Consider the following 19423-nt stretch of genomic DNA (forward strand, 5'->3'; position numbering starts at 1 on the left):
ATTAAATATTGATTACATGTTCCTACAAACGTCTCAAAAGAAAAAAAGAGCCCAGTTTTTCTAATCTTTTATTGTGTGTACTGCTTCCTAACTTTTAATCAAGTTGGAGCCTCTTCCTTCACTCACCAAACTCCTCCTTTTCCTTATCTTGAGCTATTTATGGAATGATTCCTTTCAAAGAGAATTTTCTATCATCACTTTGAGCCTCTCAAATCAATTCTCATTGAATTGATTCATTCTCAAATCAATCTCATTTCAACCAGATAAGTATTTGCTACTCTCCAGAACATTTCTGAAACTACTAGATTAGCCTCTGAAAAATACAGACTTCTAAGGGAAATGCTAACAAACCAGAATTAACGTGAGGCAAATATATCGCTAAAATGTCTCCTGCCAAATTACTGAGCCACATACACTGTACATTAGATGGTTAAATCAACCAAATCAAATGATATTGCTTTCTGAGAGTCAAAACAAAAAGCATGGTTACCAAAAGAAAAAAAAAAGAAGCAGTGGGTCTGTATGACAAGGCTGGCCCTTATCTCCATAGGAACAAGCCTGGAAGACACAAATACAAATGCTGAATCCATTGCAGTCCCTGGCTGATATTCACCAGGATTTTTAATCTTGTCATAAGACCCCTTAAGTAGGTCACAGCAAGCTTAAAAATTTTTGACAGCAAGAGAAGTGTGATGGGTGACAATGTGTAAATCATCTTGGAGGAAAAGTCAGTATTTTGTTATTCTGACCAATCCTCAGGCAGCATTAAAACTATGAAATATTTAAGAAGAGAATGAACAAAAATATCTATCCAAACATGGAAACTAAAAGAAGTTCTGTACTGTTTTCAACTAAAGTGTTTGATAATAAATTAGGGTTTAGGTACTGCTTACTTAAAATTAGAAAGTCGAAGTGATTGGCTATAAGCTCCAAATACAACAAAGAAATTATATATGCAAGTAGGTAGATTAAAATTGGAAGGAAATGTTTCAAACATTACTTTCAGTCATGTCTCTCACATGAATGCAGTTCTTAGCTTCCATTTTTGGGGCTGCTTGCTTTATTTTTAAAAAGGGCCTTTTGGTATTTTGGTATTCATTGTAAGGTGCCAAAGAATCCAGGAAGGATCCGTCTTATTCTGAAGCCTTTCCTATACAATATTGTATTGCAGGAGATTCCTTCATACTATGCGAACTCTATATATAATAGCAAATAAGGAAGTTGCTGAAAAGAGACTAGATTTTATTTCCAGCCACAACATCATGACCCTATGTTACTTATCTTCCTTTCTCATTTCCACTCAGTGTCCACACCCACCTTAAAAAAAGGAGGCTAGGGAAAGGGTGAAAGTAGATGTAGTACTTTTATTCATAGTTTCAAATTAGCATTTAATTATCAATTGAATGATTTTCTCTCATATATTTTACTTTTCATGGGGAAAAGAACATTCTCTGAGAAAGTCTTTTATGTAACATTCCCCATGGAAACAGGGTGGAAGGCCTTGGGGTACTCGTTTTTTTAACTAACAAATGCAAATAAAAAGAAACTCATTTTAATCACTCTGACTTCGATTACTAAAACGCACTCTTTATTTTAGCTGTAATAAAACTGAGCAAACAGTCCATTAAGAAATAAAGCTGTACTGTTTGTTCTCCCATTTTTTTATTGCATATTTTTCTAGAAGTTCAAAATTAAGCAAATACTTCCAAATAAAAATATAGTATACACATGGACAGTTACAAAATAATTCTCAAAAATAAATCAAGACTATGTATCTTTTTAGACTAGGAAAAAATGGGTTAACAAAAACAAATATAGAGAAATTATCATTTCTCGTTACTATCTACTTGTGAGGCTGGAAGAAGATAAGAAAGTGTAAAACTTCTTATTTTTAAGCAAATTATTGAATACTCCCCACCACACCACCAAAACAAAATAAAAGGAAACAAAAAACTATGCTCTGGGAGGGTAATGGCAAATCCTTTTCTTCTGATGGCACATACTACATCTTGCTAATGAATTCAGAAATACTTTTCAAGGTGTGCCCTAAATTTCTCTCTGAAATTTGTCATCATTCCTTACTTTCACTCAAAATGTTCAACCTTAACCTCTTTTTAGGCTGATTTTATCGTAGCACTGTTTTCCTGACCCTATCAATTTAGACTGAGCTTCTCTTTCTTGATTTTCTAGGTTATCACTGCTTGATCAGCTTTCATGTTCACAAATTATTAAAGCAGTTCTGCAAAGGATATGAACGAGTATCCAGTACTAGTTTTCCAACCTTCACATACTTTGCCACAAGTAACTCAGCTCTTGGAAATCTGGACCACTGTATCACTGTTGGGAGATCATAATCTTCTTCATATATATAAAATAATAATAAATGTTAAGAGAACTAGTAAACTCAACATACAATTCAACAGTGTTAAATACAGTGCTCAGTCTAAAGCAGTCCCTAGAAAGTCTCAAATGATAACATCTTAATTTAGAAATCACGCAAGAAAAGAGAGTATTTTCAGTCCATTTTTAATCTACTATATTTTGATTGGGATATGGCTCTAAGCTCTCTCTTGAACCTTTATTTTTATTTAAAGGGTCTAATATTTTCACTTGTATACCTGTATGGGAAGGAGAGAAAGAGGTGTCTGTGTGTAGTTTTGGGACAGAATGGGAGAAGGAGAAAGAGAGGGCATACAAGGATAGATCATTTAACTGAGATAACCAAAGCTTTCTAATGGACAAGATAATAAAAGAAGAACCAACCAGGGTTGCAGAACATATTTCCTTAAATTTTGTGAAAAATTTTAAGTATCTTTTTTAGGCAATGAAACTAGAAAGGAAACCAACCCTATACCATCTTTTGAAAAAGGGCAGCTGATGGAAAGGAGCAAGATTCTAGCATGGCTCTGAACCCTGCCTGGGTATTCTCTGCCCATGTAGCAGTAAAGAGGGGAAAGGGTGAGCTGAATAAACCCTGAACACTTACACTTTAATTCTCTAAATTACAGAGAAGCAGAATTGGAATTCGAAGTGCTAAAGAAAAAAAAATCCTTAAGACTAGAATCCCATAGTTACCAGGTTTACCATATTCTAAAACAATAATCAGCTTTGGGGCCAAATTAAATCCTGTGTGGCTACCTAGAGTGGGCAGGGGTCTAGCGCACTCAAAAAAATTTTAGAAGTGACCCAGGTAATATGATTCACTATCAGGACTGGGAGGACTGAAGGGATTCTGGTGAGATGGGACTTGCAGTGTCAAATCTGGAAAAGTCCAGGACAAACCAGGATAATCACCCTGGACCCAAGTCTTAGGCAAAGACTGTGCTCAGTTCCAGCAGACTTCTCTCCCACTCTCATGCCCTTGGATGAACAGTACTGCATTGAAGCTGTTTAAAAAGTTAAAAAAGCAATCAGACTTCAACTAGAGATATGAATGAAGCTGATTTGGATAGGATAAGGTAAATAGGAATACAGAGTAAATATGGTCCATATTTTAAAACTTCAACTTCTGTGTGAGATCAAAGGGAGAGATGTTTACTTGGTGGAAAATTTATATTTTGGGAGGCTCATTACCTAATTTAACTTGTATGATCAGTTTATTCAAACACCATAATTACATGGAATCTTGAATAGGGTCTGAGATCTTACTGGTCTGTACAGGTTAGTGTGATGCCCCAATATATTCCAGGGTAATTTGGGCAGAGAATAAAAAGTGTTTGCAAAGTCCCCTTGGGGGAATGGGGAAAAAGAAGTAAATATTAAACTTTCCCATCTGGGGCATTCCTGATATTCTCATAAGAGGTGGGAACAACCAATTCAATAGTCTGAGCCCTGGATCTTGGGGTTTGCCCCAATGAAACTTATTTCTGCAAAGGAGAAGCTAGGTCTACTTATGATTATACCTAAAAGTCACCCCTAGAGAACCTCTTTTGCTGTTCATATGTGGCCTCTCTCTCTAAGTCAATTCAGCAGGTGAACTCACTGCCCTCTGTCCTATATGGGACACAACTTCCAGGGGTGTAAATTCCCCCTGGCAATGTCGGACAGGACTCCAGGATGAGCTGGGACCCAGCATCATGGGATTGAGAAAGCCTTCTTGACCAAAAGGGGGAAGAGAGAAATGAGACAAAGTTTCAGTGGCTGAGAGATTTCAAACAGAGTTGAGAGGTTATCCGGGAGGTTATTCTTAAGCATTAGACAGATATCCCTTTTTTGTTTATGGTGTATTGGAGTGGCTACAGGGAAGTACCTGAAACTGTTGAACTGTGTTCCAGTAGCCTTGATTTTCAAAGATGACTGCATAACTATAAAGTTTCACAATGTGACCGTGTGATTGTGAAAACCTTGTGTCTGATGCTCCTTTTATCCAGCTAATGAACAGATGAGTTAAAAAAGGGGGGGGGGGATTAAAAATAAATAAATAATAGGAGGAAATAAAGGGTAAAAAATTGGGTAGATTGGAAAACTAGTGGCCAATGAGAGGGAGGGTAAAGAGTATGGGACATATGAGTTTTTTCTTTTTTCTTTTTCTTTTTCTGTAGTGATGCAAATGTTCTAAAAATGATCATGGTCATGAATATACAACTATGTAATGATATTGTGAGCCACTTATTGTATACTATGGATGGACTGTATGTGTGTGAAGATTTCTCCCTAAAAATATTTTTAAAAATAATTTTTTTTTAAGTACTGCATTGACACCGACAGCCAGCTCTCAACCATAAGGAGAGATTTGGGAAGCAAATTAATCCCAGATACAGTAAGAGTAGATCAAAGTAAATTCACTTCTACTTTATTAAGCAAATAGATAATATGGACAGAGTGCCCTCCATGATCTATGAGTGAGATGAAATAAGGAAAATTATAAAAATATACTAAAAAAAAGCAAAGCAAAGTAAACAGTATGCAAAAGACAAATAAGAAACTAAGACTGTAAGGAACATACTCTAGAAACAGAAGACTTTCAGTAAGCGTTTCACATTCCATAAAACTTCATGAAAATATGAATTTTCTAAAACAAGAACCCCAAAACTACATGTTAGAACAAAAGGACTAAATGCAAGAAGGATTGTAGAAAGAAGAAAATGCACAGAAAATAAAATCAACATCATTATGGAATTAATAAACATGAAAATAGCAAGGGGCAGAAGATGAATATCATATTATTGATATGGACTAAAGGCTAGAGATAATCACACTGAATGCAGGGGCAAAAGATGAATAAATGAATAAATGAAAGGAATCTGATAAAACAGGCAACCAAAATAATCAAACAGATGGATGGATGGTGTTCTTGAAGTAACAAACACAGTCACAAAATATTTAAAAAAGAGAAAAGTGCTTGGTATTAAAAAAACATAGAGATTTATAATACATATTAAAAACTTTCTAAAATAAAGGAAGAACTGAAGCTCCTGATCAAAAGGGCATTCCCAAACTTGAAAAAATTTACACAGAATAATAATGAAAGAAAAATGAAACCACAGCTTGACTAAGTTACTGACTATAAAAATAAATAAATTTCTTCAAGCACAAAGTAGATCATCTATTAGAGGGAGAAAGACCAAAAAAGAGGACTGACAACAGACACCATCACGATAATATTCAATGTCAGAAAATGGTGGAACCACTTTTTTTAAGAGGAGGCGAGAGTGCCTCAAGAACGTTAAAACAGACTAACTTACAGTTCAAATATAAAAGCAAAAGGCAGGCATTTGCAGACATTTAAAAAAATCAGGAAACAGAGCATCCACAGCCCTCCCTAGAATAAACAAGCAACAACAAAAGCCCTACTTGACAATGAAATCTGGATAAATAAGAGATGAATCAAAATAAAGAATTCAGAAATGGAAAAACTGTGGCAAAAGGCCCCATGTGAAGCACTGAATCCATTTAAATATAGAGCTAAGACTGAACAACTGGGGATTAGGACTACAGATCGGAACAGGAATGCTATGAAGCCTGAAGATAGAAAAAATAATGCCAGCAGCATAAGGGGAGGCGGGAGAAAGCACAAGTGTGTAAATCTCCACTTGTTTCAAAACAGGGAAACAATCCATAACATCTAAATTATTTAAATTTAGTTGGTTTTTAAAATTTTTAAGTCAATCATAATTATGCATAATAAAATGCATATATCTTAAGAGCAGACTTCAAAGGGTTTTGACAAATACATATGTGCTTGTGTGACCAATAACCCAATGCAGGTGCAGCACCCTGGCGCCAGCCCACAGAGTTCCCCAACCCCTTTCCGTCAGCCCTCGTCCCTCTCACCTCCCAGGCAACCAACGTTCTGATTTATACCACTGGTTAATTTTTCCTGTTCCTAAAGATTATATAAATCTTTTGCTCACTATAATGTCTGTGAAATTCATCCACATCATGGTAGATGATATCAGTAGTGCCTTCCTTTTTATTACTGGGTACTTACTATGCCACTGCATAAATGTACCCGGAAGTTGTTTCTTGGTGTTAGGGTTACAAACAAACCTTCAAGGAACATTCTTGCACAAGTCTTTTAGTGGACAGAGGTTTTCATTTCTTTTGGAATTACTGGATCATAAAAGAGGGTTACAATTAATTTCATAGAAACAGTTTCCCTTAGGCTGTGTGTACCATTTTGCATTCCCACTAGAGTGTGAGAGTTCTAGTTGCCCCGCATCTTCGAACAAACTTGGTATTTCATTTTTTTTCCCAATCTTTTCATTTTAGCCATTCTATTGGGTATGTAGAATTCACACCATAACAAAGCCAAGCTCCTTATGGTTTTTCTAAACGCTTTTCCTTAACTTGGAGACATTATTTCTAGAATTAATGTTCTTATAATAACAATACCACCAGAAGTTCAACTATTCCTCCAATTCCATTTCATTAAACGTAATACTTTACATTTGAAAATAGCATGTACAGCATGAGGACATTGTTATAAAATTATTCATGCTCATCTCCCTATCCAGTCATTTCTTCTATTCCTATAGATTGATAGAGAGAGTTGTTAGGACTAATACTCTCCAAAGATAATGTTTTATTGCTGGCATTTAAGGATTCGGAGGTGATTTGTATTCAAACACATTCTTCTTTGCATTTTTCTTTATTCCTTGAATTATAAAATGACCATGTCTAGTATTGTAGAAAATTTTCAAGCTACTCTTGTAGGGGTAGGAAGTGAAAGAAATACACACAAAGAAAAATATGAAGGCGAAATCAATGTGCTTTTGAAAATTAACTAGCAGGGACTCTGATATCCTAGCATGATCTGATCGGTCATCTCTACTCTGGGGATTTTTGCCCAGAGTAAAACTTTGTGGGGAGTTGGGATAGGAGAGGTCAAGCGGTAAGGAATAATAATGTCACCCAGCCTCACAGCTGGGTCAGGACTGAAGGTCTAAATGTCAAGAATGGAGGGCGCTGGAGTGGAAGTACTATCGGTCCTGGGCCGCCACCAGCTGTGCAGCTCCGACTCTCCCTGGCCAGTCTGCATCCTACCCTAGGCCTCCAAAACTAACTTTATGGGACTGCCCTTCAATTCACTGCCCTTTCCATGAAAACCAACACCAGTGGGCCTACCTTGCTCCTCAAAACTACCAAAGTGCAAAGATGTAAAATCCAAGTAGAAGCTGGATAGTCCTCAGGCAGACAAGTCAAACCCTTGTTTGGCTCTAAAGATGTAACCTTTAGAGCCAGCTATAGCTGATTTAAATTTTTGCTCCTTAATCACTGACTTTCATGTGTGATGGAAAATGTTTGATGGATACAAACAGGATCCTGGCTATCCCAGGAAATTTGTAGTTTTTTTCACAGCACAAACAAATAAAATAAAAGGAAAGGGGTGATGTGATGGTGGCTCAGTGGCCGAGTTCTCCCCTGCTATACCGAAGACCTGAGTTTGCTTTCCAGTGCCTGCGCATGCAAAAAATAAAATAAAATAAAATAAAGGAAAAGGGACCTAGGGGAGGCAGAACAGAGAAGTATTAATATTCTTATACCGTGATATTGTGTCAGGCACGGTGAATTTCCAAGATCACCCAGAGTTGCCATTCATATTTAAATATACACTTTAAATGCATTTCACACTTAAGTATAAAGGGCGTCTGAATTGTCTCCAACTCTTTCACTATAATTTTAATGGAAAGGTATTTACTGTTAACTGTCACAATTCCTGTTGATAAGGTCAAATTATTAAGCACCATGCAGAAAAGTAAAGGTCTTAAAGAGGATTTCATTTGGGGACTGTAGAAATGCATAAATCTAGTTATCAACTGTTACTCTTCTCTTTTCTTTCATAAATAATTAGCAATTTGAAATCTTCTGGTGTTCACAAATTATACCTATCCTTAAAATAACCGTGGGATGATGGACGTAGTAAGCAAAGCGTTCTCTTTCTGAGGTCACATCTGACCCCTCCCAAAGAGATGACAACCGACCTCCCAGGCCACCTCTTTTTAGACATGTAGGCTAAATAAGGTCCACAGGTGTCTCTCCTTGGGCTGGCACGGTGGTTTAAAACAATTTTAATTATTGCCAATGTTTGGAGCTTTTCACATTTAAATTTCCCGCTTTTCCTGAAAAAATCAGAAAATCCAGCTGCTCTGAGCCCTTATTTCCACAAGTTAAGAACTAGCTTGAGTTAAATACTAGCTGACCCCTAAGGCTGTCCACTCTGCCGGGCCTGAGCCAGCATATGAGTTTTCAGTCGCCACCTTACATCATGTGTGTTCTACTGTAATCACCTATTTATATAGTCGTTTTCCTTACTAAAATGCAAGTGACTTGGATCACAGTCTTTAGCCATCTGACATATAGGCCACTATCTGGGAATATAGAGACTCTGACGCAAGTCAAAGAGGAAGTAAAATGCACAGAGAAAATTTAATGACTGTTAGGTTGGGGGAAGCCGGAAGGGCACTGCAACTGGAGCTGCGGAGGCTGTGTCGCCCCTCCCAACATGGCTGCTGGAACTAATGTACTGCCCCTTCCGGACGTCACCTGACCTCCATCCTTAAAAGCTGCCCACACCAAAGCCCACACGCGGATTCACCTCTCTCCATCTTGGGTTTGGTGAGCTCAGCCTGGGAGTGCAGAAATAAACCCGCCCGCTTTAAATTTCCCGATCTACCGTCCTTCTTTCTCACCCTTTCGCCTCCTAAACCTTTCATTTGGTGCCGGAAACCCAGGAGAGGAGCGTGAGTGCCGCCTGCCTGGCCAGAGGCACCCCGGCTTCCTCTCTCCTCCTTCCTCCACATAGCCAGCGACAGGGAATCTCTCGACCCTCCGCTACATCCACCACAGATTGGGGAAGTCCCTCCCCTCCTAGCCCTGCTGCCGGGTCTCACCGTTCAGAGAGAGCCTGTCCGTTAATTACTCTTTGAAAATTGTGAATTCACATCAGGTTCTCTCCCGAGGGCTGAGATGAACAGGGACGCCCACAAGCCTCACTCCCTTTCCTGGGACTCGAAAATTGTGGGGACGCCCCGCTTCTCGTTTCCCTCCCAAATTCAGGTCCAGGACTTGAAAGGGCCTCAAACCAGGGTGAGACATCTCCTGGGGAGACGAGCCCCCGCTCATAAGACCTCCAAGGACTCTCTCAGGGTGTTGGGACGCCGACATCCCCTGGGCCAGTCCTTTCTCCTTTGAGACCCATCAGTATGGGCAATAAATCCTCAAAAATCAAACCTTATACTACTTCCAGACATCCGGCCAAAGCGCCTCGCTCACTTTTGTAAAAAGGCTTGGCCCCAATATCAGTTGGATAATGGTTCTCATTGGCCTGAGGGCGGGACTTTCAATTTTAAGGTCCTTAACGACCTCCGTAATTTCTGCCAAAAAAATGACACGTGGGCTGAAATGCCTTATGTCCAGGCTTTCCTTCTCCTGTGCTCCCGTCCCTCTCTTTGTACTCCTTGCTCCACGGCTCAGGTTCTCCTAGCCAAGGAAACTCCCAAACCCTCCCTCTCCTCTGATGAGACTTTCTCCTTTTCTGAACCCCCTGACTCATCCTTCTTCAAGCGACCACTGTCTCCACGAAATCCTCCCACACAATCCCCTCCTCCCTCACTCTATCCCTCTCTCTCTCCAGCGGCGCCTCAGACGCCACGTTGCCCCTTATCTTCTTCTCCTCCTCCAGCAGCTCGTCAAACGCCATCTTGCCCCTTATCTTCTTCTTCTTCTCCAGCGACGCCTCAAATGCCATCTTGTCCCTTACCCTCTTCTTCTCCTCTGGTGGCGCCTCAGACACCATCTTGCCCCTTGCCTTCTTCTTCTCCTCTGGTGGCGCCTCAGACGCCATCTTGCCCCTTGCCTTCTTCTCCTCTGGGGGTGCCTCAGACGCCATCTTGTCCCTTACCCTCTTCTTCTCCTCTGGTGGCGCCTCAGACACCATCTTGCCCCTTGCCTTCTCCTGATCTGGCAGAGCCTCAGCTGCCATTTTGTCCCTTACTTCCTCCTTCTGCTCCAGCCATACTTCACCCACCATTTCATCCCTCACTTTCCCGGCCCATTCCAACAGCACTCCAGCTGCCATCTTATCCGTCTCCTTTTCCGCCTGCACCCTCGCTGCCATCTTAATTGTCCCCATCCTCACTTCCCACCACCCCGGCAGCACTCCTGCCACCATCTTATCCTCCCCTTCCATCTCCATCCGGTCCCCCACTGTCCTCAACAGCCTTGTCCTCCTCACCTATAAGCTCTCATACCCGCTCAAAGAACTCTTTACTGTCCACTACGGAAGTTGTGGGACCTGAGGGGTTAGTTCAAATATACACCCCTTTCTCCCTAGCTGACCTCTCTAATATTGAGAAATGGCTAGGTTCATTCTCCAGCGACCCGACCGCCTATGCTAAGGAATTTCAATATCTAGCTAATGCCTACAATTTAACCTGGCATAACATTCACGTAATCTGCTCTTCTTCCCTCACTACAGATGAAATGGACCGCATTTTCAATGCAGCCAGGGCCCATGCTAACCAGGTGCATATAACCGACCACACCATGCCAGGAGGGGCCGAGGCTGTGCCAGACCAGGAGCCAGGGTGGGAATATCAGGTTGACACTCCAGCGGGCGCGGGGAACGGGTAGACTAGAAGGGACAAAACGCTTACATGTGTCATAGTAGGTATGCAGAAGCCTTCACATAAAGTAGTAAACTTCCATATGCTAAGGGAAATTACCCAGGGTCCTGATGAAAACCCGGCCGCTTTTCTACACCGGCTCACAGAAGCCCTCTCCCAATATACCCGCCTAGACCCCGACTTGGAGGCTGGTAAAACTGTTTTAGCCACACACTTGATATGCCAATCGGCTCCAGATATAAGGCGTAAACTTAGAAAAATTGAGGACAGTCCTCAGGCCCCTATCCGTGACCTGGTAAACACGGCCTTTAGAATTTTTAATACTCGTGATGAACTAGAGAGGGCAGAAAAGGAATCCCAGGACCGCCGAAAGGCGAATTTACTAACCCAATCCCTGATTGCAGCTCTGTGGCTCACTTCAACAGAGAAGAAGCCGGCTACGACTAATCCACCACCAGGAAAGTGCTTCAAATGTGGTCTCGAAGGACACTGGTCCCGCCAGTGCCCCAATCCTCGACCGCCCAAGGGACCATACCCTCTCTGTGGTACAAAGGGACATTGGAAAAGGGACTGCCCCTCGGCGCCTGGCCGTGGAGGGACCGTCCTTCCAACCCCTAACCCACCGCTAGCAGTCCTGGGCCTGGCCACTGACGACTGACGACGCCCGGCCTCAGCGACCCTAGTCACCCTCGTCGAGCCCAGGGTAGCAATCAAGGTAGCGGGTAAGTCCACCTCCTTTTTAGTGGACAAAGGGGCTACCTTTTCCGTCCTCGCCTCTTATTCAGGTCAACTCCTTCCTTCTCAGGTCATGGTTATAGGCATAAACGGCCGCCCTTCATGCCCCTTAACTACTGGACCACTTACGTGTTTAATAGAAGGGTACCCCATTACACATTCTTTCTTAGTAATGCCTTCTTGCCCCAGCCCGCTAATGGGGCGAGATCTTCTTGCCAAATTAGGAGCCTCACTACACTGGATAAAAAACCCTCAAACAAAACTGCATAGCAAGTGCCAGACTAACGTCACTATCCACAACACCACCCATCCCCCCAAAGGACAATATTTCTGGTGTAATGGAACTTTTACCAAGTGCCTTAACTCCACTGCCCCAGGACCATGCTTCCTGGTAACTATTGTTCCTCAATTGACCCTCTATGGGGTGTCCAAACTAACTTGGCTACTGCCCTCTCCTTGCTCAAAAAGGGCTGCCTTTCTTCCTATCCTAGTAGGCATCAGCCTGAGTGCCTCAGTCACAGCCTCAGCCACAGCAGGAGGGGCACTGGGACACAATATTTTAACCTCCCAAAACTTCGAAACTCGACTACAGGTAGCCCTGGAATCAACATCAGAATCCTTCTCCTCTCTACAATGCCAACTCACCTCTCTAGCCCAGGTAACTCTTCAAAATTGATGGGCCTTAGACCTGCTGACAGCTGAAAAAGGAGGAACGTGCATATTTCTCCAAGAGGAATGCTGCTATTACATCAACGAGTGGGTCTGGTGGAACAAAATATTCAAACCCTAAACAAACTAAGAGACGATCTCTACCACGGAAAACAAGGAACCAACTCTGCCTTAAGCTGGTTTTCTTCTCCTCTGGCAACATGGCTCCTCCCGCTACTAGGTGCGATTATCCCGATCTGTCTCTTTTTTCTCCTAGCTCCCTGCCTCCTCAACTTCCTTCAGGGACGCATGAAGGAACTATCCCGGGTAGCAGCCAACCAAATGCTCCTGCATCATTATCATTCCCTGCCTTCCTCACCAGATTCCCTACAGTCAGCCTCCCCACTCCCCTGGCCATGACAGTTCCGGCCTATAACCCCACACCGCCCCATTACAGCAGGAAGTAGCCAGAAAGATCTCCGCGCCCAATTATCACAAAAAGGCTGGAATGTTAGGTTGGGGGAACGGGGAAGGGAACTGCAACCGGAGCTGCGGAGGCTGTGTCACCCCTCCCAACCTGACTTCCAGAACTAATGAACTGCCCCTTCCAGATGTCACCTGACCTCCATTATTAAAAGCTGCCCACACCAAAGCCCACATGTGGACTCACCTCTCTCCATCTTAGGTTTGGTGAGCTTTACCTGGGAGTGCAGAAATAAACTTGCCCACTTTAAATTTCCTGGTCTACCTTTTTTCTTTCTCACCCTTTCGCCTCCTAAACCTTTCAATGACACCAATATTAAAATAACAAAAAGCGTTAAATGGAAATCCTCCAAAAGGATTCTCAAGCAATGGAGATTAAATTTACAGTTTCTGTACTACCAAATCTTATCTTCTAACTGAGTAGAATTCTAAATAGAAAGGTCTTCATATTTAAATGACACAAAAGGGGAAGTAAAGCCATGTGTGGAATCTGCACTTTGGTTTTAAAATGTCAAATAATAAGGGTTTAATTAAGTTTCAGTGCTTGATACAGAGGGCTAATAGGCAGCGTTAACAATGATATTGTAGAAGGAAATTTAACAACACGAAAAGTAATCAAGAATATCATTAAATGAAAAGAGCAGACCCAAAGTAATATATGTAGTACTACTGCTTTTTAAAATACGTATACTTAAATTCTATAAACATGCACTAAAAAAAATACAATGTTTAAAGCAGTTATCTCAGAATGATAGAATTAGATGTAATTATTATTTTCTTTTCTGCATTTTAAACAATAACCACATATTTTTTAACAAAAAAAATGATAGCATACTACCTCAGAACGGAATGCTGCCCTAAGTCGAAACCATTAGTTAAGTGATCTTATGAAATATTTTCCCTGGGTTTAACAAGGAAACAGTGATGAACACTGTCAATAAACTTCCTCCCAGCTGCTATGGTGGCTCAGTGGCAGAGTTCTCCCCATCTATTGTGAGAGTACCCATCTATTGTGAAAGGAAGGGCTCAGAATGCCCAGTTATTATAATTATTTTCAGGAGAGGTGAAACCCTGAGGTGTAGCTGTCAGAGCAGATAAAAATATACAGTTATAGGTGCTAAAACATTTATTTCCTCTGACCTTAAGGAAGTAAGGGTGGAAGCAAAATGGGGTCATAGTATGATTCCATATTAGCCAACATTTTTCATTAAGGAACAAGCTTTAGTGAATTGTTAACAGCAAATAAAATAGGCTATAACTTGACAAAAAATTTTAGAAGGTGGTAAGTTCGACAAATTCACCATTCAATGAATAATGAACAATTTAAAAAATGATACACGTCATCATTACAAGTTATACATTGTATTAATTTCCTAGCTGTTAAAACAAATAGCATACAATGGGTTGCCTAAACAACAGAAATTTATTGGCTCACAGTTTTGAGGTCAGGAGAAGTCCAAAATCAAATTTCAGCAAGGAGAGGCTTTCTCCCTAAAGACTATGTATGGGCTTTTGGGGCTGGCAACCAGCAGTCCTTGGGTCCTGGCTTTTCTATCTCACAGCAATGCACATGGTGGCATCTAGTTTCTCTTCTTGGTTCCACTGACTTCTGGCTTCTCCCTTGGGTTTCTCCCTGTGGCTTTCACTATCAAGGCCCCCAGTAATAGGTTTAAAACCTATCCTGATTCAGTTGGCCACACATTAACTAAAAAGTAACATCTTTAAAAGGTCCTGTTTACAATGGGCTCACATGCACAGGGATGGGTTAAGATTTAGAACACGTTACATACATATCTAATATGTAACAACAGACCTGGACATAAAACCACATCTTTTGATTCCAATACTACTTCTATTCTATCACTCTGCTGCTTATTCCATCTCATCATGTGGATAACAATGGTCTAAAAGGATTTAGTCATGGTTCGTGGCTTGCTATTAAATTTCACTTTATATTTCCCATATCCGAGTTTCCTTTCCTCAACTGACATGAAGGCGCACACCCACATGATTTGCACAAGCCTCCCAGTCTTAAAATTCTATAATTCTATGGCAAAAAGAAAGTGTTACCTCCAAAGTTGATCCCTGTTACAGCATAAAACCTACTTCTGGAGAGCTAAATTGTATCCATTTGGATTAAGAGTGCCAGCCTGTATGCTCATTTGGGAACAAAGCTGCCAACTTAAAGATTCTCCACTCCTTAGATGGAATGAAAATATCATCCAGTTGCAGAGTGATAAAGCAGGTTTAGTCATCACACTAATGAACCCTTGCTCCACTCTCTGGAAACTGGGGCAGATTTCCCCGTAGTCCAGAGGAATCAGGGACCAGGGGATAGATACTCTGCTCCAAGCTCATATCTTACTTGCCTTAAGATAGGAAGATCATGTCAAAAAGAAAAAGGATTAAGATACTCCTCAAATAATACTGGACAAAATTCATATCTACAATAGCAAAGACAGATTAAATTCTTAGTTATATGGGAAAAGCTAGATTGAAATATGTGCTGAGTAAAAATTCCAAGAATGCCACTATAAAAAAATTAGAGCAAATAAACACATCAGCAAAAAAATGGTATTTAGTTGATAATGCCCAACCTATACAAAATTAAATCTTTGCTGTCCAATTGCTTATTACATGCATGACAAATCATCTTTGAACAATAATGCCTCTGCTCACTCACCTTTCCTATCTCAGGATTAACACTTAGCAAGTCAGGTATGCAGACAAAAATAAGCAGACATGACCACCTCATGAATCAAATAAAGAAACTTTCACATTTCTCAACTGAAACTATATCATTAAATCTCCTTTATAATCAAAAGAACCTAGACAGTAATCTCATTCCCTCTGAGAAATGTATGCATTTCATTCATAAATCATGTTCAGTTCTTCTATGTCAAGAAACTGTCACGAACAAATTCTTACCCACAAAGGCTGTGGATAGGGTCTTAAAAACATTGTTTTCAGGTGGTATATGGGAAAATATACTTAATGCAAACTATGGACTATATTTAATAGTATAATTTTAATATTCTTTCATTAATTGTAACAAAGATCCCACAGTAATGCAGTGTCAACAATAGTGGATATATGGAAATTCTGTCTGTTTTTACATTATTTTTCTGTAAACCGACAACTTCTGCAATTAAAAAAAATTAAAGATAAAAAAACATTGTTTTCTTCAATACGGAATGATACAGTGATAGCATAAAAGCACACAAATGTGATGTTACCGCGTAGGTTACCAAGACATCGCCTAAAATGTTAAAGGCAAGATTAAGCTCTCCATTAAAAAGGCATCCATAAAAGCCATCAATGGGGAGAATGAAGTGCCAGAGAATCATGAATGTTTAATGAAAAGGCAGATAAGCCATTCTCACAGAACACAGTCAATTTCATCCAAAGGAGCAGAGTATGCTACCAAACTATCCTAAATACCAAAGATGCAAATCTCAGAGAGAGACAGGCAGCCCTGGATAGAAGGGATTTGAGAATCCCTTATTGAACAGTATGATTTCTCTATAGTATTTGGGTATCCCCAGACTTCAAGCTAACTGCAGGTCCCCTCAAAACTGTAATGAAAGCTGTTAGCTTCCATTTATTGAGTTGGAATGGGAGAACTGCATCAGAATCTTGAAAGAGAACATTTAGATGGCTCTTTCATTTTGCATTTGAACCAATGATATCCAGTTTTAAAAAAAGGCTTTCTGAAGGTCCCCAAACAGCTAATAATAATAATAACAACAAATGTCATTAATAGTAGTGATCGTTCTTAATGCTATTATAGCTGCAGCTTCACTTGGATACCATTAAACATCTATTGGGTATTTTTTGAAGTGTTTTACATATGTCATGTCAATTAATCTTGCTAATTACTGTATGAGATAACTGCTTCATTTTACAGATAAAGAAAAGCTAGGTCATTTACCAAAGGACAATCAACCAGGATTAGAACCTAGGAAGTTTGCTCCAGAGTTTGTGATCTTAAACACTGTCCTACATGATTGCTTCCCATTCATAGTAGTTATGCTCAGATGTCAACTTAGCCAGGTGACGGTGCCCAGTTGCTTTATTGCTATGCACTTAAATCATCAGCATGAAAAATTCATCTATTGCTGATTACATCTGTGGTCCTCAAAAGAGCGTGCCTTCGGTAATAAGTGATGCTTAATTTAATTAGCTGGAGGCTTAAAAGAGAGAGGTCACAAGAGAGCTCAGTAGCCCAGCACACCTCAGCTTAGACAAGCTCAGACCCAGACATTTGGAGATACAGAAAGGTATTGCCCCAGGGAAAGTCATTGGAACCCGGAAGCCAGGAAGGAAGGCCAGCAGACACTGCCATGTCATGTGACAAAGGAAGCCAGAGGAAAGCCAGCTGCCTTTCCTCTGAAGACCTGTAAATTTGTAACTAAATAAATCCCCTTCATAAAAGCCAATCCATTTCTGGTGTATTGCATTCTGGCAGCATTAGCAAACTAAAACACCATCTCTGGCTTTTATATTAGAGGAATTCCCACTTCCCCCCACTATGGCAGCACAGACACAACAAATTGTACTGAACTGGAGCTAGTACTAGATGAGGAATTGAATGAAATGGTTTCCACCAACATCCTGTGTGTTCTTGGGCACCTCTTTCTACTTCCCCAGGCTCTGGATTCTTCATTTGCAAAAACAGTGGTCTATATTAGATGATCTTAAATATTATTTTTATCTAATTCTCATCAAAGTGTATGAATTTATTTCTTCTACTTTCGTTTCACAATGTCATAGCCAACATTTAACTCTTGAGCAAACCTCTCCTCTAACTCTAACCTCATAAATTCAAATGTCTACTTCTCCATTTGGTATCTAATATATACCTGAACCATACCAGGTCTGAAATCAAGTACTTTCTTTCCTCTCCCTCCAAAACCCCTGATTCCATCACAGTCTTACCCACCCCACTCTCTTTTACTGGCTGTCCAGGCCAAAAACTTTACAGCCATTCTTGATTTCTTTCTTTATGCATACCCTGCAAATCCTTCAGCAAATCCACTAGATGGGTTCTTTAAAATTATATCCTGAAGTAAATCAGTTCCCAACATCACAACTACCCCCACTAGCCCAAGCATCATGTTTTCTCAACAGAATAACTTCAACAGCTTCTAATCAGCCTCTTGACTGCCTACCCTACTTCCTCCTTGACTTCAGAAGCAAACAGCCAGAGCCTTCTAACATTAAAACTCCTCTATGTCTCTTCTCTTCTCAGAATCCGCCAGTGCTTTTCCATCTCAGAATGGAAGCTCATGATCTTTCCATGATAGTAAAGTCCAAGGTGATCTAGGTCCTCACCAAACCATTGACCTTGTGAGCTCACCTCCTGCCATACTCAATTTGCTCACTCCACAGGCCACTCTGGACTCTTTACAATTCTTTAATCACAGTCAAGCACACTCTCATTCCTAGGGTTTATACCTGGCTCTGTTTAGAACACTATCCTCAAACATCTGCCTCACATGTACTCTCACTTCTTTAAGGTCTCTGTTCAAATGCTACCTTGCAAGAAAGGTATTCCTGACTACCTTATGAAAATAGCAACATCCTACTGTCAAGCTCCTAGCCCCTTACCCTAATTTATCTTCATAACATTTACTACATTCTCCCACCTCTGCTCAGGGATCAAGTCTTTTCATCTATACATATCCAGGACTGAGTACCTGCCCAAAAGATAATAATATTCATCAAACAAATAAGGGGATTTCATTTCCCTGAAACATGCTAACTCTTTTCTATGACAGGTTAATAACTGGTAAATTCAAACGTCTTATCTCCAAATCTGATGTGTGATAGGCTGGTAAAAGCACTCTTTTGTTTGAGAGAGAACCACTGACTAAAAAACTCTAACAGCCATCAAAGTCAGAGCCATATGCTACCATTTAAAATATAAGGAAATAGCATGCATGGGTAGTTCAGCGATAGAATGCTCTCCTTCTATGTGGGAGAACCGGCCTTGATTCCCGGACCATGCACCCAAAAAATAACAATAATAAATAAGGGAATATACATCAATTGCCATTTCCAAAAAAAAAAAAGTATGCTCAGATCCATGCCTCAGAATGTGAGATTAAGTAGCAGCATTTTTGGGGGAGTAGAAAGAAAACAATTTCCCCTTTGCTATCATTTACAAGTTTATAGCCATGACATATGGAGCTACTGCTTAGGGAAATCACTGTTCAACACCTTATCTCTTGAATAACAACTGTATTTAAAACTAAATAGAAAAACTTGTCAATTCAAAACTTATATCCCATTTGTGCTTCTTTCTTTATTGGCTACGCTTGGCATTTACTAGATTCTGTGAGCTCTTACTAGTACTGCTGAAAAAAGTAATCCTGGTCTTTTATAATCCATACTAGACAATAGAAAAGACTATAGTCACTCACAGCTATGCAAATATAACCACCATCTATCAACACTGGAATTAAAAAAAAAAAGATAGCATTCACCTA

The 19423-nt window shown here is 40.3% G+C and overlaps 1 protein-coding gene across 4 annotated transcripts in view; it reads right to left on the reverse strand.

Moving 5' to 3' along the window:
- The window catches only part of DOCK4 (dedicator of cytokinesis 4), a 468183-nt gene that overhangs the window by 286153 nt on the left and 162607 nt on the right, over positions 1 to 19423 (reverse strand). Inside the window, exon 1 of one of the 4 annotated variants that reach the window (XM_077169803.1) lies at positions 13120 to 17830. The exons of the other annotated variants lie outside the window; for them this stretch is intronic. Within the exon in view, the coding sequence (XP_077025918.1) occupies positions 13120 to 13129 (10 nt within the window). The 5' untranslated portion in view covers positions 13130 to 17830. Of the gene's footprint in view, positions 1 to 13119; positions 17831 to 19423 lie in introns of those variants that run through there. 4 annotated transcript variants of the gene reach the window in all.

This window comes from Tamandua tetradactyla, chromosome 1, assembly GCF_023851605.1.
Source record: "Tamandua tetradactyla isolate mTamTet1 chromosome 1, mTamTet1.pri, whole genome shotgun sequence".
Taxonomy (NCBI): Eukaryota; Metazoa; Chordata; class Mammalia; order Pilosa; family Myrmecophagidae; genus Tamandua; species Tamandua tetradactyla.